The sequence below is a fragment of the Malus domestica genome, chromosome 07 (assembly GCF_042453785.1).
Source record: "Malus domestica chromosome 07, GDT2T_hap1".
Taxonomy (NCBI): domain Eukaryota; kingdom Viridiplantae; phylum Streptophyta; class Magnoliopsida; order Rosales; family Rosaceae; genus Malus; species Malus domestica.
The window spans coordinates 5,955,966-5,983,095 of NC_091667.1; the positions used below are offsets into that span (position 1 = coordinate 5,955,966).

Consider the following 27,130-nt stretch of genomic DNA (forward strand, 5'->3'; position numbering starts at 1 on the left):
TAGGGCCGGCCACATAGTGGCATTCTATGTGGCGTATGGTCGTAGTATACAGATCACTCGGGATGCGCTTCATCTTTTCTAGAATACGCTTCTGGCCATATTCGTAGGAAGTTATGCATAGAAATTCAACTCCGTTTTCTAGGTGGGTTTCAGTGTGGTAATTGTTATCTCTAATGTCCTTGAAACTTAACAACGTTCTTCTGGAACGTGGAGAGTAGAGTGCCTCAGAAATGGTTAAGATTGTACCATTAGATAACATTATACGTGCCTTACCGTATCCTTCTATCAGGTTGAAGGGGTCTGAGAGGGTTGTCAGAGGTGCATTCTTAGGTATGAAGTTAGTGAAATAGATGCGTTCACGTAAAACTATGTGCGTGGTTACACTATCTGCCAGACAACTAAATTTCCCACTAGTTATACCTAGAATGAAAAATTAATTTGAATCGGTCACTTGCAAATTTTTTTATAAAAAACAGTTATCAATTTAAAATAATTTCATTTATTCAAGGATAAAACTTAATATCCAAAACAAACACCAACCAATAATCCAAACATAAAGGAAAATTGTTCAAAAATCAACCAAAAACATGTCACGCATAAAGGAAATAATCTCATTATTTCCTCTATTTGAATTGTAACATTACAAATATTTGTCTTGGAACATAATTTGGATATAATGTAGCATCTCTGAGAGAGCTGCCCTGTATCGACGACGTCAATGGTCTACTCTTTAATTAGAAGTGCCTTTAAGATGACTTCACTCATACCATCTGCAGCGGGCAACCAATGTCCACTACCTGGTAACTCATGGTAGTGAATCCATGGAAGCTTTTCGGCAATATAGCGTTGCAGCTCAACTGGGACAAGCTTATCTTCGTCACCCTGCCATAGATGGACCGAGCCTTCGTTGTTGACAAAAGGATTCTTCAGATCCGTAGGATCAAATTCCCAGCTCCCAAATCCAACTATGATGTCGCGAAAGATGGACTCAGCTTCTCCTTGCTGCGTGACATGTTCCTGCCCAAACAAATAACAAAACAAAACAAAAATCATCAACGCTGCCGAGTTTCTATAAAATCCTAAAAAATTAGCGATCGAATAAGGAAAGTACCTTGTGCTTTTCTCTTCCAGAAACATTTGCATTCCTAATGATTTCCCAATCTTGGCGGGAAAACATATTCTCTGCTTTCCCGGATACAACGCTGTGTTTAGGAAAGAAATTCTGAGTGTTCCACCAGTAGGTTAACCAAGGTATATAGTGAGCAGCTCGAAGCGCCCATTGATCATGTGGAGCTTGCTTCTTATAGGCATAAGATGACAGGTTGGCAGGAAGTCCTGGCCACCAGTAGTTGATCACCGGAGCGATCAGTGCTGCTCCAGCTAGCCTGTCGTAACAGGCATCCCAAACACATCGAACTTTAGAGAAAAATTTCAGTACCGAATGATGCATCATCAGGTAATGAGGCTGCTTGCAAAATCTTACCTATGAGGGATGTACTGAAGACACTTCCAAATGACTTGTCCTCCCATTGAGAATCCAATCACATAAAATTTGGATCCGAGTTCTAGCTGATCACCAAGCTCCTCTATATCTAACGCCAAGCTCTTCGCTGTTCGCTTAGTATCCGGATCACTTTCACCGTACCCTGGTCTGTCGAAAGACACAATGTACACACCTAAATCTTCAATAACTTCCTGATAAAACAAAAAAAAAAAAAAAAAAAAAAAAAACATCCACCACGAAATCAACTAATATAGAGTCGAACTGAAGAATGACAGAGAACCAATCAAGGTAGTACCGGAGAGACAGATGTTGCAATGACTGGATCATGTCGGGAAGCACCGAAGGGATGAACAAAGATAATCTTATACTTGGCCACTTGTTTTGGAACACCATGTTCCTTGTAGGCCAAAAATCTTCCATCCCTTAGCCTTATTCTAGGCGCTGTGACAGGTGGACCGCCAGGCGAACCACAGATGTTCGGAGGTGGTGGTCGGGCGGCCTGATACGCCCATGCCAGCAATCCAACCAACAAGATGAATGCGATCCTCTTAAACATCTTTGAGAATGAAGTATGAAACTTTGCTCAACTGCAGTAAAGAAGCAAATACAAAAATAACATCACACTTGTGGACATCATATAATAAGTTTTAATTTTGGTATATTTCCCTCATTTATATTGGATCACTCTATTTTTTATGAGCTCCAACATAAACAGGACATCTAAATCAAACAAACACCAGGAAACAAGGGTATAAACCATAAACAATACAAATACAAACACACATTACAATTATCGAAAACGATACTCTAATATCTAATTCAAGAGACAGGATTCTAATATTTAAGAGAACGCTGTCTTCGAACCAACATGGTTATACTAGTTGTTTCTATAGCGAACACAATCAATAAATAAGTTGGAAATAAAAAGATGCACTCCCTTGTTTAACCGAAACCACAAGAAAAGAAATCATATGCACATAAAAAATCATACTTCCTAATGTGCTTTTTTGGTAAAAACTTACGACCAACGCTCCTCCCTCTCTGATAATTATATGTTTATGCAGAAGAAAATGGCAGAAACAGGCTGAGTGAGCAGCTGCTTTTAGCTTTTGTGTGGTGCTGAAGTGTCGGTGGGCTGCTTGTTTTCGTATTGACAAACAAAGAAGATAGAGAAGTCATGAAGAAAATTCGTCCATCACATTAATGGGAAGTCAGAAACATGAGAAGTCATATAGTTTTGTTAGACATTTTTAATTCATTGTGGTATTTGCTATCGCGTTCCACCTACCAGCCACACAGAAAAATCCATCACAAATGTGGTATTGGTTAATGCAATGCCATTACAGCATCTCCAAACATGTTGTAAAACAACTAAAATTTTATTTTAATGAGTCAAATTTAAAAATAATATTGTTGTAGCTAAAAGTTGTTTTCAGTCTTGACGAATTTGATAAAGGTCAAAGCCACACACACGCCCACAAGGTGGGGGTTTAGCCAATAGATTTCCGATGCCTAATCTAAAAAGAGTGAGTTTTTAGAGCTTAAATGCGTAGCAAAAGCTTACCAGAAAATAGAGATGGAGTATCTATAGGAAGGTGGGCAGCCATAAGGTTAGGGTTTTTCCTTTCACATGACGATTTCCCATTGACCAAGGTGTGATATCCATAGGATGGATAAGAAAAGAATGATCTCGAAGATATTAACTATGAGATAATATCTTGGGATTATCAAGTATCCTTGATTGCTTGTGATGAGAATTCCTTACACTAGTACAAAAAACACTTTGCGCGACGCAGGTCCTTCGTCGAGCAAAGTTAAAAAATCGTCGCGCAAACATTAGAGCAACGAACCTTCGTCGCGCGCCAACCGTCGCGCCAAGGCAGTGACGGAAGGGTTTGTGCGACGAAGAAGTAACCTACGTCGCGCAAAGCCACTTTGCGCGACGCAGGAACATGCGTCGAGCAAAGTGTCTTTGCGCGACGCAGGTCCCTACGTCGTGCAAAACTACTTTGCGTGACGCTTCTTCGTCGCGCAAAGTTTTTTTTTTTTTTTTGGTAAACATATTTTTTTATTTAATTTTTTATAAATATTGTAATTAAATTATAAACAATAATTAAGAAACCAAAAAAAAGTATTTAATTATAAAATATATGAAAATGTACATACAAGATGTTCAAACATAAAAGAAAAAACTACAACAAGTAGTCTTCTAGGCTTGATGCATGCATCAGACTACTAAGTATCGGCTGGTGGTGTAGCCTTGCCACGCTGATGAAAACCATTGCCTCTCAATCTGTTGTAATCTCCATCCGTAACTACCTCTGCTTGAACTCCGGCCACCAAAACGCCCCCTTGTGGCGTCAGTTTGGTAACCTCCTCTGCCTCTGCCCCTTCCTCCTGGTTGAAAAATTCAAAATCCATGTAAGGAGACCAAAAGTTGAGCAAATTAAATGTTATCTCTAAGGAAAACAGATGCATAGATGCTTAATAGTATGGTAGATCACATTCTAAATGCTGGCTATGCCAATAAACTCAGTAAGCTCATGAACAGGACAACCTCTATATCTAACGCCAAGCTTTTCGTTGTTCGCTTAGGATCCGGATCACTTTCACCGTGCCCTGGTCTGTCGAAAGACACAATGTACACACCTAAATCTTCAATAACTTCCTGAGGAAAGAAAAAAAACACCCACCACGAAATCAACCAATAAAGAGTTGAACTGAAAAATGACAAAGAATCAAGCAAGGCAGTACCGGAGAGACGGCTGTTGCAATGATTGGATCATGTCGGGAACTAAAGAAGGGATGAACAAAGATAATCTTGTACTTGGTCACTTGTTTTGGAACACCATGTTCCTTGTAGGCCAAAAATCTTCCATCCCTTAGCCTTATTCTAGACGCTGTGACGGGTGGACCGCCAGGCGAACCACAGATGTTCGGAGGTGGTGGTCGGGTGGCCTGATACGCCCACGCCAGCAATCCAACCAACAAGATGAATGTGATCCTCTTAAACATGTTTGAGAAGATGGAAAGTATGAAACTTTGCTCACCTGCAGTAAAGAAGCAAATAGAAAAATAACATTACACTAGAGGACATCATTGTATAATAAGTTTTAAAGTGCTTTTAGATTTAGGTCAAAAAATATGTGGTTTTCGTGAGTGAGTTCAGTAATCTAATTACATGTTTTTATACTAATTTTACCCTTTTAGATAAAAATATTTAAATTCTTTAATTAGAGAATACATTTCCTAAATATTAAAATAAAAAATCGATTTACGTGGCAAATAATCAAATGACCATATATTTGAAACTAAATATACACCTCTTTTCGTAGGCATAAAAACATTATAATACATTTTGAGAAAGGAGATGATGATATGTGAGAGAAAAGAAAGATCGAAGATGTTTGAAGTTTGAAACGTGAGGAACAAAAACACAAAGTTACAATAAAATGAGTTGATTAAAAAGAAAACAAGAAGTAAAAGAGGAGAATGCTTCCATGGTGCTTTGGTGCCACCTGTCTCATATTTATTGGGTTGGTTGGAGTGCTTTAATCAGACTTGACCAAACGAGATTCAACGATAAGGGGATTTCATTTCTACATTTAAGAACAAAGCAGTAGCAGATGCTTGTTTCAAAAAAAAAAAAAAAAAAAAAAAAAGCAGTAGCAGATGCCATACAAAAATGAGAAAGAAGAACGAAAAAAAAGAAAAAAAGAAAAGCAAATTATTCTCAAGTAATGGTGATTCACACTACTCTATTTATCATCGTAAAATTAATTTAAATTTTAAATATGTGTAGTAAATAGATACAGACTTCAAAATTTAAATTCATCAAACGATGGTAAATAAAGTTGTGAGTATTATCATCACTTGATAATGATGATTTATGAGCAAAAATGCACCCAAAAAGAAATTATAAAGATAAAATGAGCTGTGAGAAGTAGGTCAGGAAGAGATTTAATTCCTAATCACTGAATTTATTTCCACAAGTAAACTATTCTTAATAATAGTTTGAATAATTAGACTTATAGCAAGTTTTCTCGAGTTTTTTAATTTGCTACTTCCCCTCAATTGATGAAAGGTTATTTAAATCAAACAACAACCAGAAAAATGGACAATCAAGTATAAAGAAAACAAATACACACACACTTTACTTTTATATCGAAAACGATATTACAATATCAAAACTATAAGATGCGGATTTTAATATATAAGAGAGATGTTTGTGGCAGGAATTTCCATTGGGGATGTTCCCTGGCCGACGAGCACACAGCTCCCCGAGAGGTCGGCACCGGTTGATGCTTCCTGTCGGGCTTCTGCTTTACTGGCGGGTTTGTCGGGCAAAGCTTAGTTGGGCAAGGTTTGTCGGGCAAAGCTTGTCGGGCAAAGCTCTTCGGGCAAGGCTAAAAGAGAAGGACAGAGTTAACTTTGAAAGGGTGCCTTTGCGGGGCCTTAGGTATAGGCCTTGAGGCTCACAATCAAGATTAACCTTTCAGTGCCCAGGCGTGCCACTGCCATCTTCAGCATGGCAGATGTAGAACGAATGTTGAATTTCAATTGTATATATACCCAAGAGACTATTTTAGTCATGATGGGTGCCTTTGTGGGGCCTTGGCCTTGAGGCTTCCCGTTCATAACTAACTTAGTATTTGAATATATACATATGGTTCGTTTCCTTGGTTTATATGAGTCTTATACCCATTATACTTCCTGATTACTTGAGCCCGAGGAGTAGAATGAATCCAAATAGGTGCCTTTGTAGGGCCTTGAATAGGCCTTGAGGCTTCCCATCAGAACTCATTCTATACTCAACATTCTAGCCCGAGGAGCAGAATGAATCCAAATAGGTGCCTTTGTAGGACCTTGAATAGGCCTTGAGGCTTCCCATCAGAACTCTTTCTATACTCAACGTTCTAGCCCGAGGAGCAGAATGAATCCAAATAGGTGCCTTTGTAGGGCCTTGAATAGGCCTTGAGGCTTCCCATCAGAGCCTTGAGGCTTCCCATCAGAATTCATTCTATACTCAACGTTCTAGCCCGAGGAGCAGAATGAATCCAAATAGGTGCCTTTGTAGGGCCTTGAATAGGCCTTGAGGCTTCCCATCAGAATTCATTCTATACTCAACGTTCTATAGTAATCATAATATAATAGAAATAAAACTAGGTGATAGATCGATTACTTGCTCCCCAAGTAACTTCAGACTTCTTATTTATCAAAGCTTGTCGTGGATGGGTTAAGTCCACATAAGGTTCTTTTTTATGCATTGAGGCCAAGGACTTTTAGATGATCAAATCTTACATGCCCGAGGGCTTAGAACTTAGATCTGGCTTGAACTATGAAAACATATTCAAATCGGATTCAAGCGCTGAAAGGATCTTTTAATAGCCATATTACTACAAATAACTTGAATACAACTTGTAGTATACAACATATTGCTAGGTTAGTGAATGAAAAGACAAAAACAAAGGGGTCGGACAAGGCTGATCGTCTTGCAACTTCCTATCTTTGTGGTTTCAAGGGGTTTGAAAGCTTAGAAACAGGGTTGGGAGATGAGTTTACAGAAAGAGATCGATACTACAACAAGAGTTGAACAGGGTAGCAGAGCTATTACAAAGGGTTTATCCCGAAAGGGATGAAGGCTTGCTGACTACAGCTTTGTTTGAAGGCAAATCTGGCTTTTGAGCAGAGTTTGTGCTTGTATTTGTTTGTTTGAGTGTCCTCATTCCTGACTTTTCTTCTTTCTTTTATAGACAACTCGGCTTGTCTTCTTGTAGCAGCAATCTTGCCCGACTGCAGTTTGAAGGGTAGTGACTCATCATCTTTTTACTTGTATTGTCACTGTAAAGTACTTTATGGGCTGTATAGCTGGTCAGTCTATACCACTTGGCCCTTGGGTAGGTGAGCAAATGGTGCAAATGACCTGCACCTAGTCAGTAAAGCCTCTTCTGCCTTCGGGACTTGGGCTGGACTTCGGGCTTTCCTCCTCTTAGTTGGGCCAACTTCCTTCTGAGCCCAAGGTTGAAATTATAACCCAAACAAGAGACACAGTGTTCTAGCTAATTTGATTATACTAATTTTTACTGTAAACGCACACAATCAATAAATAAGTTGCAAATTAAAAGATGCACTCCATTGTTTAACCGTTTAACCAAAACCACAAGAAAAGAAATCATAAAAAATCATACTTGCTAATGTGGTTTTTTGGTAAAAACTTACCACCAACGCTCCTCACTCTGTGATAATAATAAGTTTATGCAGAAGAAAATGGCAGAAACCAGGCTGAGTGAGCAGCTGCTTTTAGCTTTTGTGTGGTGCTAAAGCTGCTTTTAGCTTTTCTGTGGTTGTTAAATTACGTGAAGGAACCCACCTTCACCTATTTCAGGGCTCGTTTCTTGTCTAGAACTAGCTTAACTTAGACAATCTGCTGGATTTTAAAGGAAAAAAAATAGAAATATGAAGGTCAGATTGCATATTTTGTCAAAGTGACGAACGTAGATGGAGACGCGAAGAAAAATTGTCGATCTTAATCTCTAAACTTTTTGTAAAGCTTAGGAGGAATAAGTTTTGTTGGTAATTTTAATGAGATATTTGTCGATCTCCTTCCTTTTGAACTAGTAAAAAATTGCTAAATTTTTATATAAACTTTAATTTTAGTCAATTACTCGCCTGAATTGTCACGCCCCGATCCCGACATATGTCCGGGATCGACACGTGACGTCATCAAATAACCACATATCTAACATACCCGTCCCCTGGGATATGTATCTAGCACATGCCATGCCTCGAATTACATACAATTTTTCGTATGCTTTATGGTTGCATCTAACCTCCTCGTTAGACTGCCTACGTACCCTCATTAGGGATCAAGCCATTCGTAGTTCGCCATTCATTACACCTCGACGTTTATCACAATACGTTCAAATCAAAAAGCATAGCATTCCTCAATCAATTATTAGAACTTAACAAGCATGAATTACTAGATTCATGGTTACATAACAAATCCACATGACATTCAAGGTTTTCATTCCATCCATCATATAAATCACTATGTTTTCAACGTGATATCTCCATCCACATCATGTAACTTATCCAATAACCAACGAAGCACAATATTATTCTTAAGCCACATTGATCACTAAATAATCATAATAATAGCAATCATATCCAATGTCATTCCATAATTCCCGTCAATTAATCCCTTCATGAATCAAGGATGCATGATCTTAGCATTTAACTACGTTAATCAATCAATGAGATAACATACGATTTCACCAATTCAATTAGAGAACTCTATATAATTCCCTACTTGGGTTATGAGTAATAACATGGTAATTCTAATTTATATTCACAAGGTCTATGGATAATTCTCATTCGCTCGAATCTAGGGTTCTAGACTAACCTTTTGGAATGTGCAAGAGTAAGGATTCCGGACCACTCAACGAAACCAAAATATCAAGCGGTTTCTTATAATCTACTTAGACCTGTCATATGCAAAATCAGTGTCTACATCATGGAAATGGTGCACTGGGCAATTCAGAACTTGGATAAGTTGTGAAGCTCAAGTGAGCAACAATAATACAAAGTGTGATAATAGTGATAAAAACCAACCATCAATCACAGTTTATAAACTTTGAATATGAATCATTCGTAAGAAATTAATACCAAACCTTCGCAAACTCCGAAGGAGTCACTCAGACATCCAACGGTTCGTTTGAAACAATCACAACATCTCACAACCATATTCTCATATAACACCAGGAAAAGTAGGGTTAGAGCGACATAGTTCGGCTGAAGCCTATACCTTTGAATCTATCTCAATCCAAACTCAATGAAACCCAAGGTGAATATTATTCCGGAACTTCACTCAACGGAATCGCGGAGTAGAAGGGATTCCGAACCATCTCTCACGGAATCCAAGTGGTTACGATTCCAGAACATCACTCAACGAAATCGCAGAATACAATGCATAACCACCATTAAATGAAACCCAAGTTAGATACGATTCTGGAACTTCACTCAACGGAATCGCGGAGTAGAAGGGATTCTGAACCATCTCTCACGGAATCCAAGTGGTTATGATTCCGGAACATCACTCAACGGAATCGCAGAATACAATGCATAACCACCATTAAATGAAACCCAAGTTAGATACGATTCCGGAACTTCACTAAACGGAATCGCGGAGTATAAGGGATTCCGGACCTTCTCTCAATGGAATCCAAGTGGATACGATTCCGGAACATCACTCAACGGAATCGCGGAAGGCCAACAACCATAATGTACAACGGCTCAAAGAAACGAGACAAGCACAAGCTACTAAATTTACAAAAGCTTAACCAAGGGAAATAAGGCACATATGCTAAATTTAGAATGAATCAACGAAGCGGGAAAAGAAACAATATCTAAGCAACAAATCCCCAATCACAATGGGTTCACAGTCCACCACTAGTCCTCACATTTCATCACATCAAGCCAACCATACAAAGCAAACCATGTTTCTAATATGCACGTCAAATCCCACATCATAAAACTATAACAATGGCACTTTATAGGAAACATAATCATAAAACCACCTCATACCCTCTTAGGATAATAATTATGAAAATAGAGTAATCACCTATATCACATATATTAAAGTCACTCACCCTTTTTATACTAGTAACCATACATATTATTTCTCATCCATGAAATCAACATTTTAATGTTCTATTCCTATGCTTGTAACCTTCATTCTCCATCCTTTAATAAACCAACCCAAAATTAATGGTTTTTCAACTTAAAACACCACCTCTTCACTCATGCCACTACCCCTTTTGACATGTATATGCGGCAATATATATATATATATATATATTAAGAGAAACTGGATCGTTTACTAATAACTTGAATATAACTACTAGTAAACAATCTAAACTCTTAAACCCCAACCAAACACACGCAAATAAGCACAAGATTAACAAGGATGTCATTTCAACTATAATTCCCTTCTAGGTCTAGATGCTTGGTAACGAAAGAAGTATTTCATAAATCTAATGTCACACATCGGAAAATTCGACTTTTTCCAAAAATTCTCAAATTTTACAAGAATGAAGGTTTCAACAAGTAGAGTAAACTTTATACCTGTGGCTAAATCCAATTTGGCCAGGAAGGCCCTCAAATTGGCTCGCACCCGTTGAAACCCTAAGGTGGGTGTTCTTCAATTCGGCTTCCTTGGTGTTCCAACGCTTCAACCACCAGTTGGGTCTTGTTCCTGGGTCCAAGGGAAGTTGATTAAGGGTGGTGGTAAGTGGTTATACTCTCCAGAACGACAATTCGTTGTCGAGAACCCCCTGGGTTCTCCTATGGAGTTCGACCCGAATTAGACCTTAAAAACCCTTGATTTTTGGTAAAGAGGAAATGAGGAAGGTAGTTGAGCAAGTTGCAGGTGAAGGAGATTGGAAAAATCATATGAGAAAAGGAGCAATTGGCTTGAAATTGGCCGGTTTGAAATTGGTTGGTGGAGCTCACGGTTTCACGAAATAAAGGGGGGGGGGGGGAGAAAAGTGGCCCTTCCTTTTCTCCAAATGGGTCCTTTCATACCCTTTAAAAATCTGACAGGTTCCCCCCTTTTTTATTTATTTATTTATTTTTCTACTAACTTAACTTAACCTTTAATCTATGATTCCCACAATCTATAGTTCACAACTTCAAATGTTCGTAACTATATCGTTATAATCCAGACTCGCAAATGGTTTTCGCCTATGCATTCGTGATCTCGATATCTATTCGAAAACGTTACTTGTGACCTTTAATTAAAATCTAAATTCAAACAATTTAAAATAAATTCTCGAGGAATAACACAAAATCTCAATAGTACAAATACGTAGATTCTAACAGTGAAATCCGGGAACGGGATTTCACATGAATTGTTATAATTAGCCAAATTTTCCCTTAATGTTAGATTTTGGATTTTTTCTTCTATTTTGGTCACAACAAATGTTTGAAGGCAATAAAGTAATTTTATTCCTAATGTATACATCAAATTGCTTTTTGTTTTTTCCTTCTCCACCTCCTCGACGCCGTTCAATCAAATTGCTTTTTGTTTTTTCCTTCTCAACTTCCTCGACGCTGTTCACTCCCTATTCGAATTAGTAGCTGCAAAGTATTAGCTTTGCATCCAATTTACCTAAATAAAATTACCTTTTTGCCTTTATACAATTGTCATGTGTTGTTTGCGTGACCAAAATAGAGGAAAAAATTGGCTATTTATAACAGTTTAAAATAATAATCAGCTAAAATTAAATTTCAAAAAAAAAAATTAACAGTTGCATAAAAGTTCTGAGGCAAATCAAGAAATAGGTCAATTTTAATTAATGGCATATTATAAGTTGGCAGCCTTCCTCTTCGCTTTTATTCTTTTTCTCTATTAGGTTGGGATTTTTATGAATCAGCACTGAACAGGCAGATAGGGGTGGTTGTTGGTTAGTCCAATCCAAAAGTTGGAGGCTGCTCAACAACACGACATAATAGACGACATAATAGACAAGTATACATGCGGGGGTTGTTAGTTGTCCTAATAAGAGTAGACAAATGCTATTGGAATTCTCTTCAAAGTGGAATTTTTTATCGACTCTCTAACATTTTACAGTTTAACATCAATTGTTATGCGAACGTTATAAAATATTGTGTAAAAAACATGAAGTATAGAGAGCCCATTGAAAGTCTTATTCTTGAGAGAGTCCCTTTATCATTTCTATAAAATTTTGGTTACAACCATACCATTAGAGCATCTAAAAAAAAAGATAATGTATCATATCTATAATGTAGCATCTCTGAGAGAGCTCAGGGCTGGCCTGAGGGTAGCCCAAGTAGGCGCCCGCCTATGACCCCCACTTCGGAAGGGCCTCCAAAAAAATTTTATATCCTGTAATTAACATATAAATATAAAAAAAAGTAAGAAATATCATAATTCATTTGTTAGTGCAGTGTAAATATTGGCTTCATTTTTCTTTGGGATGTTGAGTTCGAAACACGAAGCTGCCTTTCAGTCACTAGAATTTTCTTAATTTTTCTTGTTTTTCAAATTTACTGCCAATCTACCTGTCCAACTCTCAATCCATCTATCCAAATGCATATAAAATTATAAAACTCAAGGTCTCTTTGCAATATTTTTTCTTTCAACTTCTCATTCTCTCTATTTCTATCGAATGTTTAAACTAACTTCTCATTCTCTCCATTTCTATTGAGTGTTTAAACTAACTATCATATGGTCTTAAAGATTGTACTTTAAGGTAATCAAAACTTTGAATTTTATATTTTTCTTTTCAATAACTTTTTATTCAATGGATTATTTTAATATTCAATTCGTTAGTGTGATGTTGATTTTAGAAGAAAAAAAATACAAGAGAAACAATTGGTGTTAAATTTATTATACTCGTCAATCAAGTTTTATTGTTATTTACTCTCTTGATCATCAAGGTTTATTGTTCTTCACTCTCAATCTTAAACTCTTGACTGCAAACATTTAGTACATTTGTGTATAAAAACTTGAATAGTGTAATGTTTAAATAATGTTTGTATATTTATCTTCTTTTGTTATTAATTTTTAATGATATTTGATGTGAAAATACAACTTTTTATGTATTTAGTGAATTCTTTTTTATACAAATCAATATACAAAAAACTGGAAATCAGAGAATTTTAGGGCCCCACTTCGAAAGCTCGCTTAGGACTAGGCCTGGCAATTCCTGACACGACCCAATAACCCGACACGACACGACACGAAATTAACAGGTGTTCGGGTCAACACGATAACGAAACTGGTCGTTATCGGGTAACCTGATAAGCACCTGTTAAGATAACGGGTTGGTTCGGGTATACACGTGGGTAACACGATACACGATAAGCAGAATATTAATTTAATAATTTTATAACCCTAAAAAAATACTATAATAATTATATATATTAATTTAACAATTTTATACCCCTAAAAACTATAATAATTATATATATATATATTAAATTAACTATAATAATTCTAATAATTATATATACTATAATAATTATACCCCCAAAATATTAACTATAATAATTATATTTATAAATATATATATATTAAATTTTAAATTAAAGTTTATACCCCTAAAAACTATAATAATTATACATACAAAATAAAAAGATTTAAATCTACTTCATAAATAAATAAATATATATGCACACACACATACACCATTGAACTTCATGGGATACAAATTATACGAAACTAATTTCAACGATTCAACCACCAAACTTGTTTGTATATGCTTCGAGATCGCATCAGCAAAAAATTACAAAAAATAAACATTTACAGATCAAGTAACGGGACAAAACTTTTCGACGGTTATAAACGAAAAATCACGATTTAACGGTTATTTTAACTCCGATTTTGATGACTTTTTACAGCTACACTCCTTAACCCTATATGAATACAATGAATGAATTCGATCTTCAATTTAAAATATTTACACTAGTGGATACCACAAAATCTTATGTTATACTTGATGAAAGCATGAATAAACTCTTAAATGTTAGTGAATCTATTGTTTTGATGGGATACACATTCTACGAAACTAGTTTCAATGATCCAACCGTCAAACATGCTTGTATATACTTCGAGATCGCATACGCCAAAAATTGCAAAAAACAAACATTCAGAAATCAAGTACGAGATAAAACTTTTCGACGGTTATAAACGAAAAATCACGATATAACGGTTATTTTAACTCTGATTTTGATATTTTTTTATAGCTACACTCCTTGACCCTATATGAATACAATGAATGAATTCGATCTTCAATTTAAAATATTTACTCTAGTGGATACCACAAAATCTTATGTTATACTTAATGAAAATATGAATAAATTCTTAAGTGTTAGTGAATCTATTGTTTTGATGGGATACGCATTCTACGAAACTAGTTTAAACGATCTAACCGTCAAACTTGTTTGTATATGCTTCGAGATCGCATACTCCAAAACTTGCAAAAAATAAACATTTAAAGATTAAGTAACGAGACAAAACTTTTCGACGGTTATAAACGAAAAATCACGATTTAACGATTATTTTAACTCTGATTTTGATACTTTTTTATAGCTACACTCCTTGACCCTATATGAATACAATGAATGAATTCGATATTCAATTTAAAATATTTACATTAGTGGATACCACAAAATCTTATGTTATACTTAATGAAAATATGAATAAACTCTTAAGTGTTAGTGAATCTATTGTTTTGATGAGATACGCATTCTACAAAACTAGTTTCAATGATCCAACCGTCAAACTTGTTTGAATATGCTTCAAGATCGCATACGTCAAAAATTGCAAAAAATAAACATTCAGAGATCAAATAACGGGACAAAACTTTTCGACGGTTATAAACAAAAAATCACGATTTAACAGTTATTTTAACTCCGATTTTGATGATTTTTTACAGCTACACTCCTTGACCCTATATGAATACAATGAATAAATTCGATCTTCAATTTAAAATATTTACACTAGTGGATACCACAAAATCTTATGTTATACTTGATGAAAATATGAATAAACTCTTAAGTGCTAGTGAATCTATTGTTTTGATGGGATACGCATTCTACGAAACTAGTTTCAACGATCCAACCGTCAAACATGTTTGTATATAGTTTGAGATCGCGTACGCCAAAAATTGCAAAAAACAAACATTCAGCAATCAAGTAACGAGACAAAACTTCTCGACGGTTATAAACGAAAAATCACAATTTAACGGTTATTTTAACTTTGATTTTGATGATTTTTTACAGCTACACTCTTTGACCCTATATGAATATAATGAATGAATTCGATCTTCAATTTAAAATATTTACACTAGTGGATACCACAAAATCTTATGTAATACTTAATGAACATATGAATAAACTCTTAAGTGTTAGTGAATCTATTGTTTTGATGAGATACGCATTTTGCGAAACTAGTTTCAATGATCTAACCGTCAAACTTGTTTGTATATGCTTCGAGATCGCAGACACCAAAAATTGCAAAAAACAAACATTCAAAGATCAAGTAACGTGACAAAACTTTTCGACGGTTATAAACGAAAAATCACGATTTAACGGTTATTTTAACTCCGATTTTGATGATTTTTTACAGCTACACTCCTTGACCCTATATGCATACAATGAATGAATTGAATCTTCAATTTAAAATATTTACACTAATCTTATGTTATACTTGATGAAAGTATGAATAAACTCTTAAGTGTTACTGAATCTATTGTTTTGATGGGATACACATTCTACGAAACTAGTTTCAACGATCCGACCGTCAAACTTGTTTGTATGTGCTTCGAGATCGCATACTCCAAAAATTACAAAAAACAAACATTTAAAGATAAAGTAATAGGAAAAAACTTTTCGACAGTGATAAACAAAAAATCACGATATAACGGTTATTTTAACTCTGATTTTGATACTTTTTTATAGCTACACTCCTTGACCCTATATGAATACAATGAATGAATTCGATCTTCAATTTAAAATATTTACACTAGTGGATACCACAAAATCTTATGTTATACTTGATGAAAGTATGAATAAACTCTTATGTGTTAGTGAATCTATTGTTTTGATGGGATACGCATTCTACAAAACTAGTTTCAACGATGCAACCATCAAACATGTTTATATATACTTCAAGATCGCATACACCAAAAATTGCAAAAAACAAACATTTAGAGATCAAGTAACGAGACAAAACTTTTCGATGGTTATAAACGAAAAATCACGATTTAAAGGTTATTTTAACTCCGATTTTGATGATTTTTTACAACTATACTCCTTGACCCTATATGAATACAATGAATGAATTCGATCTTCAATTTAAAATATTTACATTAGTGGAGACCACAAAATCTTATGTTATACTGAAGGTTCTAAAAGTCGCTAGGTGCTAGTCAGGCGGCGGGCTGGGTCTTAGGGCCTAGGCGGACTAGGCGGATTTAAGTAAATCTATCATATTTCAGGCAAATAAGTGTCTGCTTCTACTTGAAATATATATAATTTTATCATAAACTACAAAATAGAATGCATATATAACATGAAGTATTGGAACATAATGAAAACATGTGAAATAAAGATATAATGTTTGTTCTTTCAAGTATGCAACAAGTCTCTTACAATTTATTGGAAAAAAACAAAATGCAAAATGAAAGTTATGTATTTTCTGTCTAAGTGAGTTGCAACCTAGGCGGGTCTAGGCAGATGCCTAGGCGGGCTAGGCAGGTGCCTAGGCGGGCTAGGCGGGTGCCTAGGTGGTCTAGGCTAGGGCCTAGCGCCTAGGCTGGGATTTTTAGAACAGTGGTTATACTTGATGAAAGTATGAATAAACTCATAAATGTTAGTGAATCTATTGTTTTGATGAGATACGCATTCTACGAAACTAGTTTCAACGATCCAACCGTCAAACATGTTTGTATATACTTCGAGATCGCATACGCCAAAATTTGCAAAAAACAAACATTCAGAGATCAAGTAAAGAGACAAAACTTTTCGACGGTTATAAACGAAAAATCACGATTTAACGGTTATTTTAACTCCGATTTTGATGATTTTTTACAGCTACACTCCTTGACCCTATATGAATACAATGAATAAATTCGATCTTTAATTTAAAATATTTACACTAGTGGATTCCACAAAATCTTATGTTATACTTAATGAACATATGAACAAACTCTTAAGTGTTAGTGAATCTATTGTTTTGATGAGATACGCATTTTGCGAAACTAGTTTCAACGATCTAACCGTCAAACTTGTTTGTATATGCTTCGAGATCACAGACACCAAAAATTGCAAAAAACAAACATTCAAAGATCAAGTAACGGGACAAAACTTTTCGACGGTTATAAACGAAAAATCATGATTTAACGGTTATTTTAACTCCGATTTTGATGATTTTTTACAGCTACACTCCTTGACCCTATATGCATACAATAAATGAATTCGATCTTCAATTTAAAATATTTACACTAGTGGATACCACATAATCTTATGTTATACTTGATGAAAATATGAAGAAACTCTTAAGTGTTAGTGAATCTATTGTTTTGATGGGATACGCATTCTACGAAACTAGTTTCAACGATCCAACCGTCAAACATGTTTCTATATACTTTGAGATCGCGTACGCCAAAAATTGCAAAAAACAAACATTCAGAGATCAAGTAACGAGACAAAACTTCTCGACGATTATAAACGAAAAATCACGATTTAACGGTTATTTTAACTCTGATTTTGATGATTTTTTACAGCTACACTCCTTGACCCTATATGAATACAATGAATGAATTCGATCTTCAATTTAAAATATTTACACTAGTGGATACCACAAAATCTTATATTATACTTGATGAAAGTATGAATAAACTCTTAAGTGTTAGTGAATCTATTGTTTTGATGGGATACGCATTCTACGAAACTAGTTTCAACGATCCAACCATCAAACATATTTATATATACTTCAAGATCGCATACACCAAAAATTGCAAAAAACTAACATTTAGAGATCAAGTAACGAGACAAAACTTTTCGACGGTTATAAACGAAAAATCACGATTTAACGGTTATTTTAATTCCAATTTTGATGATTTTTTATAGCTACACTCCTTGACCCTATATGAATACAATGAATGAATTCGATCTTCAATTTAAAATATTTACATTAGTGGAGACCGCAAAATCTTATGTTATACTTGATGAAAGTATGAATAAACTGTTAAATGTTAGTGAATCTATTGTTTTGATGAGATACGCATTCTACGAAACTAGTTTCAACGATCCAACTGTCAAACATGTTTGTATATACTTCGTGATCGCATACGCCAAAAAGTGCAAAAAACAAACATTCAGAGATCAAGTAACGAGACAAAACTTTTCGACGGTTATAAACGAAAAATCACGATTTAACGGTTATTTTAACTCCAATTTTGATGATTTGTTACAGCTACACTCGTTGACCCTATATGAATACAATGAATGAATTTGATCTTCAATTTAAAATATTTACACTAGTGGATACCACAAAATCTTATGTTATACTTAATGAAATTAAGAATAAACTCTTAAGTGTTAGTGAATCTATATTTTTGATGGGATACGCATTCTATGAAACTAGTTTCAACGATCTAACCGTCAAACTTTTTTTTATATGCTTCGAGATTGAATACTCCAAAAATTGCAAAAAACAAACATTTAAAGATTAAGTAACAGGACAAAACTTTTCGACGGTTATAAACTGAAAATCACAATTTAACGGTTTTTTTAACTCCGATTTTGATGATTTTTTACAACTAAACTCCTTGACCCTATATGAATACAATGAATGAATTCGATCTTCAATTTAAAATATTTACACTAGTAGATACCACAAAATCTTATGTTATACTTAATGAAAGTACGAATAAACACACTAGTGGATCACTTTCATTAAGCTTTGAGTTCCATTGACAAGGTTTAAACTTTTGAGAAAGGCTTCACAACCTTGAAAACAAAAACGCTTTCATTTTTAATATCCTTGCACATTGAATATTTGTAATAGATTAGTAGTGTATGGATGTATTTTTTATGAGGCTCTTATTTTCGAGTGTAGATGTAGTACTTAAACAACAAATGTGTTTTAATGTTTTGAAGTAATATTTATGTGACAATGTGTGGTATGTGCAAATTTAAGAATTTTTTTTTTCTTAAGGGATCCTAACGGGTTATAACGGGTCGGGTCACTTTACCCGTTGGGTAAAGTGACCCAACCTGTTAAGGACTCGTTAAGATAACAGGTGTGACACGACACGACCCGTTAAGATAACAGATGTTACACGAAAACGACACGAACACGACTGACACGACCCGTTTGCCAGGCTAGGATCCCCAAATTCTCAGGGCTGGCCCCGAGAGAGCTGCCCTGTATCAACGATGTCAATGGTCTACTCTTTAATTAGAAGTGCCTTTATGATGACTTCACTCATTCCATCTGCAGCTGGCAACAAATGTCCACCACCTGGTAACTCATGGTAGTGAATCCATGGAAGCGTTTCGGCAATATAACGTTGCAGCTCAACTTGGACAAGCTTATCTTCATCACCCTGCCACAGATGGACTGAGCCTTGGTTGCTGGCAAAAGGGTTATGCAGATCCATAGGATCAAATTCCCAGCTCCCAAATCCAACTACCATGTCGCGTAAGATGGACTCAGCTTCTCCTTGCTGCGTGACATATGCCTGCCCAAACAAATAACAAAACAAAACAAAACAAAACAAAAATCATCAATGCTGCCGAGTTTCTTTAAAATCCTAAACAATTAGCGATCGAATAAGGAAAGTACCTTGTGCTTTTATCTTCCAGAAACCTTTGCATTCCTAATGATTTCCCAATCTTGGCGGGAAAACACATTCTCTGGTTTACCGGATACAACGCTGGATGAAGGAAAGAATTTCTGAGTGTTCCACCAGTAGGTTAACCAAGGTATATAGTGAGCAACTCGAACCACCCATTGATCTTGTGGAAGTTGCTTCTTATAGGCATAGGATGACAAGTTTGCAGGAAGTCCTGGCCACCAGTAATTGATCATGGGAGCGATTAGCGCTGCTCCTGCTAGCCTGTTGTAATAAGCATCCCATGATAAACCAAGTCCGAATTCAAAGGTTCCCGCCACAATACTTACTGAAGATCGTAATCCGATTAGTCAAAAGGAAGGCTGAGATAAGCCTTATCTGTTGAAAGTATTTTGAATTTAAATAGGTTATTTATCATTTGTATTATCTATAAATTTGGTTTGAAGAGTTTGTTCTTCATCCAAATACTTCTCCTTGGTTTGAAGAGTTTGTTCTTCATCCAAATACTTCTTGTAATCACTATAAAACAACATCAAATGGAATACGCTCAGATCAACGAGCACAATTCTTTTATGGTATCATCCCTTTCCAAGTTTTACGACATATTCCCTTCCCAATACAATGTCTTCTTCCGCTGCCCTCACCAATGTTTCTGCTTTTCTTCCTCTAAAACTTGATCGCCATAACTATCCCTTGTGGCGTGCCCAGTTTGTTCCACTCATTCGGAGTCGCAGTTTGATGCCTTATGTTGATGGCACTTCTCAGTGCCCTCCCGCTTTTCTCCTGGATGATGACGGTCAACATACTGACACCATCAATCCTCTCTTTGAACCTTGGATCCAGACTGACCAGATGGTTCTCTCGTGGCTCACTAGTTCCCTCTCTCCTCTTGTTATGCATGTTGTCGTCAAATGCATTAGTGCTGCCGAGGCCTGGAAGGCGTTACAGGACCGATATGCACCTTCCTCACACAATCGTGTTATTCAACTTCACGGGGAACTTCTCAATCTCCGCCGTGGTGATCTCAGTATTGCAGATTATTTGGATAAACTCAACACCTTGGCTGATCAGTTGGCCTTATCTGGTTCTCCCATTGCTGACGCGGACTTAATTGCCACGATCATGAATAATGTCGGCCCGCTGTATGAGAACACAGTTGCCTCAATGCAAGCCCGAGAAACTCCTATCTCGTATGCTGCTTTGGAAGCACTGCTTCTCAGTGCTGAAACTCGTCATCTTACCTTCAATTTGTCTTGCGACACTTCTGCTCCTACTTTGATTGCTATGGCTGCTACTTGTGGCAGTCGGAACCCTGCTCCTGCAGGTTTTACGCGTGGCGGAGGCCGTGGCGCTATCCCTCATCGTGGTGGAAATCAGACTCGGCCAAATGCGTTGCTGCTCCTAATCCAGGACGTCCCCATGACGGTATTCTTGGTGCGGGACCCTCACCGTCTGATCGCCCACCCCTTCGCTGCCAGATTTGTCGTCGTAATGGTCACTCTGCCATTGACTGTTACAACCGTATGAATACGTCTTATGAAGGTCGTGTTCCAAGTGCTCGTCTCACAGCCCTTGCTGCACAGTCTACCCGTGTACCCCAGTCTGTTTCTACTGCTCCCACAACGTGGCTTCTGGACTCTGGAGCCAACACCCATATCACCAATGATCCTGGTCAACTTACAAATGCACAGAAGTACACAGGCACAGATCAAGTTGGTGGTGTTCATGGTGGTTAAGGTTTGCACATTTCCCAAATAGGCACATCTTTTATTCACTCTCCCACTAGCTCCTATCCTTTTTCTAATACTTTATATTGTCCTGATGCCTCTCAAAATATATTATCTATCAATCAATTCTCTTCTGACAATGGCTGTTTCTTTGTCCTTCATCCTAATTTCTTCCGTGTTCAGGATATCCGCTCGGGGAGGATCCTTTTATCAGGCCGGAGTAACACTGGTGTTTATCCATATGCCAGTTTTAATTTCAATAAAAGACATGGACTATTTTCGTGCATGGGAGTCAAGGTTGATGATCGTATTTGGCACTCCAGACTCGGTCATCCATCGTCATTTATTTTAAAACATTTAGTTTCTACTAGCAAAGTGCCTCTTACTAGGCACCATTTTAATTCTGTCTGTCATTCATGCCCTTTGGGCAAAAGCAAGAAATTGCCATTTTTACCATCAAATTCTATTTCCCATTTTCCTTTACAACTTATTCATTCTGATGTGTGGACGTCCCCTACTTTGTCAATTTCTGGTTTTCGATATTATGTGATTTTCATTGATGATTTTTCGCAATATACATGGCTATATCCTTTAAAACTAAAATCTGATGTGTTCTCCACATTCATTAAATTTCAAACTGAAATGGAGAATAAATTTCAACGAAAAGTCCAAACTTTTCAAACGGATGGTGGAGGAGAATATATTAACAACAATTTTAAATCTTATTTAGAAAAACTTGGCATTCATCATCAATATACATGCCCTCACCATCCTGAACAAAACGGTATGGCAGAATGTAAACATCGTCATTTGGTTGAAACTGGTCTCACTCTTCTTGCTCATGCGTCCATGCCACAAACCTATTGGGCTGAAGCTCTACATACTGCTAATTTTTTAATAAATCGCCTGCCAACTAAAGTTTTGAATTTAACGTCTCCATACACAAAATTATTTCACCGAGAACCATCCTATGATTTTTTTAAGGTTTTTGGGTGTGCTTGTTTTCCATACCTACGTCCATACATGTCAACAAAATTGCATTTTCGTTCTAAAAAATGTGTTTTCTTAGGTTATTCTCAAAATCAATTAGGGTATAGGTGCCTTGACCCATGCACAGGTCGTGTCTTCATGTCTAAACATGTTCTTTTTGATGAAAATTGTTTTCCATTTCATGCAAATCTCAGTGTTACTCCCGTACCATCCTCTCTGCATGATAACGTCCCATTACTCTTGGGACCCCTGAACTCACCTTTCCATCCCCCCCAAATTCGCCACCTAATCCTACTTTATCCCCTACTTCCATTACCTATTCCAACACTCTTTCAGAAACTCACCTTCCCTCACCCGTCTCTATCACACACCCTTTGACTCCTATTTCCTCTCCCATCCACTCACCTTTACCCTCCTCCCACCCTACCCTACTATCCCCCCCCCATTTCCACACCTCCAGTAAACAATCAATTACCTTTAACGTCACTTTCGACAACCCCATCAGCTCTAGCACCCCCACTATCCATCCTATAGTTACACGTGCAAAAGATGGCATTTCTAAACCTAACCCTAAGTATGCCCATACTTCCACCATCACTGCTATGTCAGAACCTACATGCTACAGTCAAGCTAATAAATTTCAGGAATGGAGGATAGCTATGGCTGATGAATTCAATGCCCTACAACGTGCGGGCACATGGTCTTTGGTACCCTATACTCCTACCATGAATGTACTACCCAATAAATGGATCTTTCGTATTAAACGCAAGTCTGATGGGTCTATTGACAGGTTTAAGGCTCACCTTGTGGCCAATGGTTTTCATCAACAACCAGGTCTTGATTATGGTGAAACTTTTAGTCCAGTGGTGACCCACTCAACCATTCGTCTTATTATTGCTATGGCTGTTCATTTTTCATGGCCTATCCGCCAACTGGATGTTCAGAATGCGTTTTTACATGGTTCCATATCTGATGAAGTTTACATGAAACAACCCACGAGTTTTGTTGATCCTCAATATCCCACACATGTCTGTAAATTGCGCAGATCGTTGTATGGACTTAAACAGGCCCCTAGGGCATGGTTCCAATGTTTTTCTAATCATCTGGAACACCTTGGTTTTGTGGCCTCCCAAGCAGACTCATCTCTTTTTGTGTATTATCATGGTTTAATTCGTATTTACTTATTAATCTATGTCGATGACATACTTATCACAGGCAACAACATTCAGTGTATCAACTCTTTGATCAAGGACATGGGCTCGGTTTTTTCAATGAAAGATCTTGGTCCTCTCACTTATTTTTTGGGTATGGAGATTCATCGCTCCAGTCATGGCCTTCATCTCTCACAATCTAAATATATTTCTGATTTGCTTCAACGTACAAACATGGTGGACTGTAAACCGGTCTCCACTCCTGCAGTCAGTGGCAAACGCCTCAGCTTATATGATGGCGAACCCTTACAAGACATCACCGAGTTCAGGAGTGTGGTAGGTGCGCTCCAATATCTTACTTTCACCTGCCCTGATATTGCCTTCTCTGTCAACTAGGTTTGCCAGTTCATGCATCAACCAACCACCACACACTGGATTGCTGTTAAACGCATCCTTCGCTATTTGAAGTCCACTCCCGATCATGGACTTGTGTACAAACCTGGACCTCTCACCCTCACTGCCTTTGCCGACTTTGATTATGCAGGAGACCCCGATGATCGCAAATCCACTGGCGGGTCTTGTATATTTCTTGGTCCAAACCTTGTGTCCTGGAGTTCTAAGAAACAAAAAGGAGTGTCTTGATCTAGCACAGAATCAGAATACAGACAACTTGCCATAACTGCAACTACTATTTCATGGTTTCGTCAACTCTTTAAAGACCTGCATCTTCATTTGTCTCCTCCAAAGGTGTGGTGTGATAATATTTCTGCAATCTCCCTTGCCTCTAACCCTGTTTTTCATGCACGGACCCGTCATGTGGAAGTTGACTATCATTATATTCGTGAGAAGGTTACTCGTGGTGAACTTCAGGTGGGCTATGTCGCTACTCAAGATCAGGTTGCTGATTTTTTGACTAAAGGCCTGTCTACTTATCGTTTCAACTATCTTTTATCCAAGCTTCCCGTTCGCCGGCGACCACTCAGCTTGCGGGGGTGTGATAAACCAAGTCCGAATTCAAAGGTTCCCGCCACAACACTTATTGAAGATCGTAATCCGATTAGTCAAAAGGAAGGCTGAGATAAGCCTTATCTGTTGAAAGTATTTTGAATTTAAATAGGTTATTTATCATTTGTATTATCTGTAAATTTGGTTTGAAGAGTTTGTTCTTCATCCAAATACTTCTCCTTGGTTTGAAGAGTTTTTTCTTCATCCAAATACTTCTTGTAATCACTATAAAACAACATCAAATGGAATACGCTCAGATCAACGAGCACAATTCTTTTATCCCAAACATATCAAACTTTAGGGAAAAATTTCAGTACCGAACGATGCATCATCTGGTACCGAAGGAGGCTTGTTGTGAAGTCTTACCTATGAGGGATGTACTGGAGACACTTCCAAATGGCCTGTCCTCCCATTGAGTATCCAATTACATAAAATTTGGATCCGAGTTCCAGCTGATCACCAAGCTCCTCTATATCTAACGCCAATCTCTTCGCTGTTCGCTTAGGATCTGGATCACTTTCACCGTACCCTGGTCTGTCGAAAGACACAATGTACACACCTAAATCTTCAATAACTTCCTGAGAAAACAAACAAAAAACATCCGCCACGAAATCAACCAATATAGAGTTGAACTGAAGAATGACAGAGAACCAATCAAGGTAGTACCGGAGAGACAGATGTTGCAATGACTGGATCATGTCGGGAACTACCGAAGGGATGAACAAAGATAATGTTATACTTGGCCACTTGTTTTGGAACACCATGTTCCTTGTAGGCCAAAAATCTTCCATCCCTTAGCCTTATTCTAGGCGATGTGACGGGTGGACCGCCAGGCGAACCACAGATGTTCGGAGGTGTTCGGGCGGCTGATACGCCCACACCAGCAATCCAACCAACAAGATGAATGTGATCCTCTTAAACATCTTTGAGAATGAAGAATGAAACTTTGCTCAACTGCAGTAAAGAAGCAAATACAAAAATAACATCACACTTGTGGACATTATATAATAAGTTTTAATTTTGGTATATTTCCCTCAATTAAATTGGATCACTCAATTTTTTATGAGCTCCAATATAAACAGGACATCTAAATCAAACAAACACCAGGAAAAAAGGTATAAACTATAAACAATACAAATACAAACACACTTTACATTTATCGAAAACGATACTCTAATTCAAGAGACGGATTCTAATATTTAAGAGAACGCGGTGTTCTAACCAACATGGTTATACTAGTTGTTTCTATAGCGAATACAATCCATAAATAAGTTGGAAATAAAAAGATGCACTCCTTTGTTTAACCGAAACCACAAGAAAAGAGATCATATGCACATAAAAAATCGTACTTCCTAATGTGCTTTTTTGGTAAAAACTTACCACCAACGCTCCTCCCTCTGTGATAATTATATGTTTATGCAGAAGAAAATGGCAGAAACGGGCTGAGTGAGCAGCTGCTTTTAGCTTTTGTGTGGTGCTGAAGCTGCCGGTGTCGGTGGGCTGCTTGTTTTCGTATTGACAAACGAAGAAGATAGAGAAGTAATGAAGAAAATTCATCCATCACAATGATGAGAAGTCAGAAGGGATATAAATTTGTTAGACATTTTTAATTCGTTGTGGTGTTTGGTATCGCGTTCCACCTAACACAACCAGCTACATAGAAAAATCCATCCACTGAGTCATCAGTCATCAGACCCATCACAAATGTGGTATGCAATGCCATTACAGCATCTCTAAACATGTTGTAAAAACAACTAAAATTTTATTTTAATGAGTCAAATTTAAAAATAATATTGTTGTAGCAAAAAGCTGTCTTCAGTCTTAACGAATTTGATCAAGGTCAAAGCCACACACGCGCCCACGAGGTGGAGGTTTAGCCAATATATCTCTGAAGCCTAATATGGAAATAGTGAGTTTTTAGAGCTTAAGTGCGTAGCAAAAGCTTACCAGAAAATGGTGTTGATGCAGTATTTATAGGAAGGTGGGCAGTCATAACGTTAGGATTTTTCCTTGCTCATGACGGTTTCCCATTGGTCAAGGTGTGATATCCATAGGATGGATAACGAAATAATTATCCCGAAGATATTAACTATGAGATAATACCTTGGGATTATCAAGTATCTTTGATTGATTGTGATGAGAATTCCTTACTTGTTTGAGTTGATTTTCAATCAGGAATGTATTAATGATAGAATTTGGTGACTAATCCTATCATTAATGTATTTAACTTTTCCATGTTACGATAGGAAACTTGGTGATGTTGTATTTCGCAGCTCAAGCCTATAGGGATATTGAATTGCGTGTGTGAATATTTGTGGGCCCTACCCATTTAATGTGGGCTTTCTTGGTTTTTTAGAAAAAAACAAA

At 36.9% G+C, this 27,130-nt stretch overlaps 2 protein-coding genes and 1 pseudogene across 6 annotated transcripts; all 3 read right to left on the reverse strand.

Annotated features, from left to right (window-relative positions):
• Positions 1-476: 476 nt before the first annotated feature.
• On the reverse strand, positions 477-26,447 carry LOC103438795 (uncharacterized). Of its 3 annotated transcripts, none has more exons than XM_070824538.1 (5): positions 26,144-26,447; positions 1,800-2,091; positions 1,484-1,695; positions 1,112-1,385; positions 477-1,017 (listed from the first exon to the last, which is right to left on the reverse strand). In XM_070824538.1, exons 2-5 carry the CDS (start codon positions 2,058-2,060, stop codon positions 724-726), a joined length of 1,041 nt encoding a protein of 346 aa, XP_070680639.1. In that variant the 5' UTR covers positions 2,061-2,091; positions 26,144-26,447; the 3' UTR covers positions 477-723. The 3 variants fall into 3 exon arrangements, with proteins under 3 accessions (XP_070680639.1, XP_070680638.1, XP_008375569.3); XM_070824537.1 differs by lacking the exon at positions 26,144-26,447 and adding an exon at positions 7,724-7,831; XM_008377347.3 differs by lacking the exon at positions 26,144-26,447 and adding an exon at positions 2,527-2,898.
• LOC139197336 (uncharacterized) lies at positions 3,618-10,760 on the reverse strand. Of its 3 annotated transcripts, none has more exons than XM_070824540.1 (4): positions 10,628-10,760; positions 4,259-4,554; positions 4,062-4,172; positions 3,618-3,901 (listed from the first exon to the last, which is right to left on the reverse strand). In XM_070824540.1, exons 2-4 carry the CDS (start codon positions 4,517-4,519, stop codon positions 3,740-3,742), a joined length of 534 nt encoding a protein of 177 aa, XP_070680641.1. In that variant the 5' UTR covers positions 4,520-4,554; positions 10,628-10,760; the 3' UTR covers positions 3,618-3,739. The 3 variants fall into 3 exon arrangements, with proteins under 3 accessions (XP_070680641.1, XP_070680642.1, XP_070680640.1); XM_070824541.1 differs by lacking the exon at positions 10,628-10,760 and adding an exon at positions 7,693-7,794; XM_070824539.1 differs by lacking the exon at positions 10,628-10,760 and adding an exon at positions 4,828-4,955.
• Positions 19,176-25,712, reverse strand: LOC103438832 (uncharacterized; annotated as a pseudogene).
• Positions 26,448-27,130: the final 683 nt, after the last annotated feature.

Excerpts from the sequence above, each read along its gene's own strand:
- LOC139197336 (XM_070824539.1), bottom strand. The coding sequence starts at position 4,861 with ATGTATTATAATGTTTTTATGCCTACGAAAAGAG. Across the intron at positions 4,173-4,258 it reads TTGCAACAGCCGTCTCTCCG|GAAGTTATTGAAGATTTAGG; the intron begins GTACTGCCTTGC and ends TTCTTTCCTCAG. Across the intron at positions 3,902-4,061 it reads GCTTGGCGTTAGATATAGAG|GAGGAAGGGGCAGAGGCAGA; the intron begins GTTGTCCTGTTC and ends TTTTTCAACCAG.
- LOC103438795 (XM_070824538.1), bottom strand. The coding sequence starts at position 2,060 with ATGTTTAAGAGGATCGCATTCATCTTGTTGGTTGGATTGCTGGCATGG. Across the intron at positions 1,696-1,799 it reads TTGCAACATCTGTCTCTCCG|GAAGTTATTGAAGATTTAGG; the intron begins GTACTACCTTGA and ends TTGTTTTATCAG. Across the intron at positions 1,018-1,111 it reads CTGGAAGAGAAAAGCACAAG|GAACATGTCACGCAGCAAGG; the intron begins GTACTTTCCTTA and ends TTGTTTGGGCAG.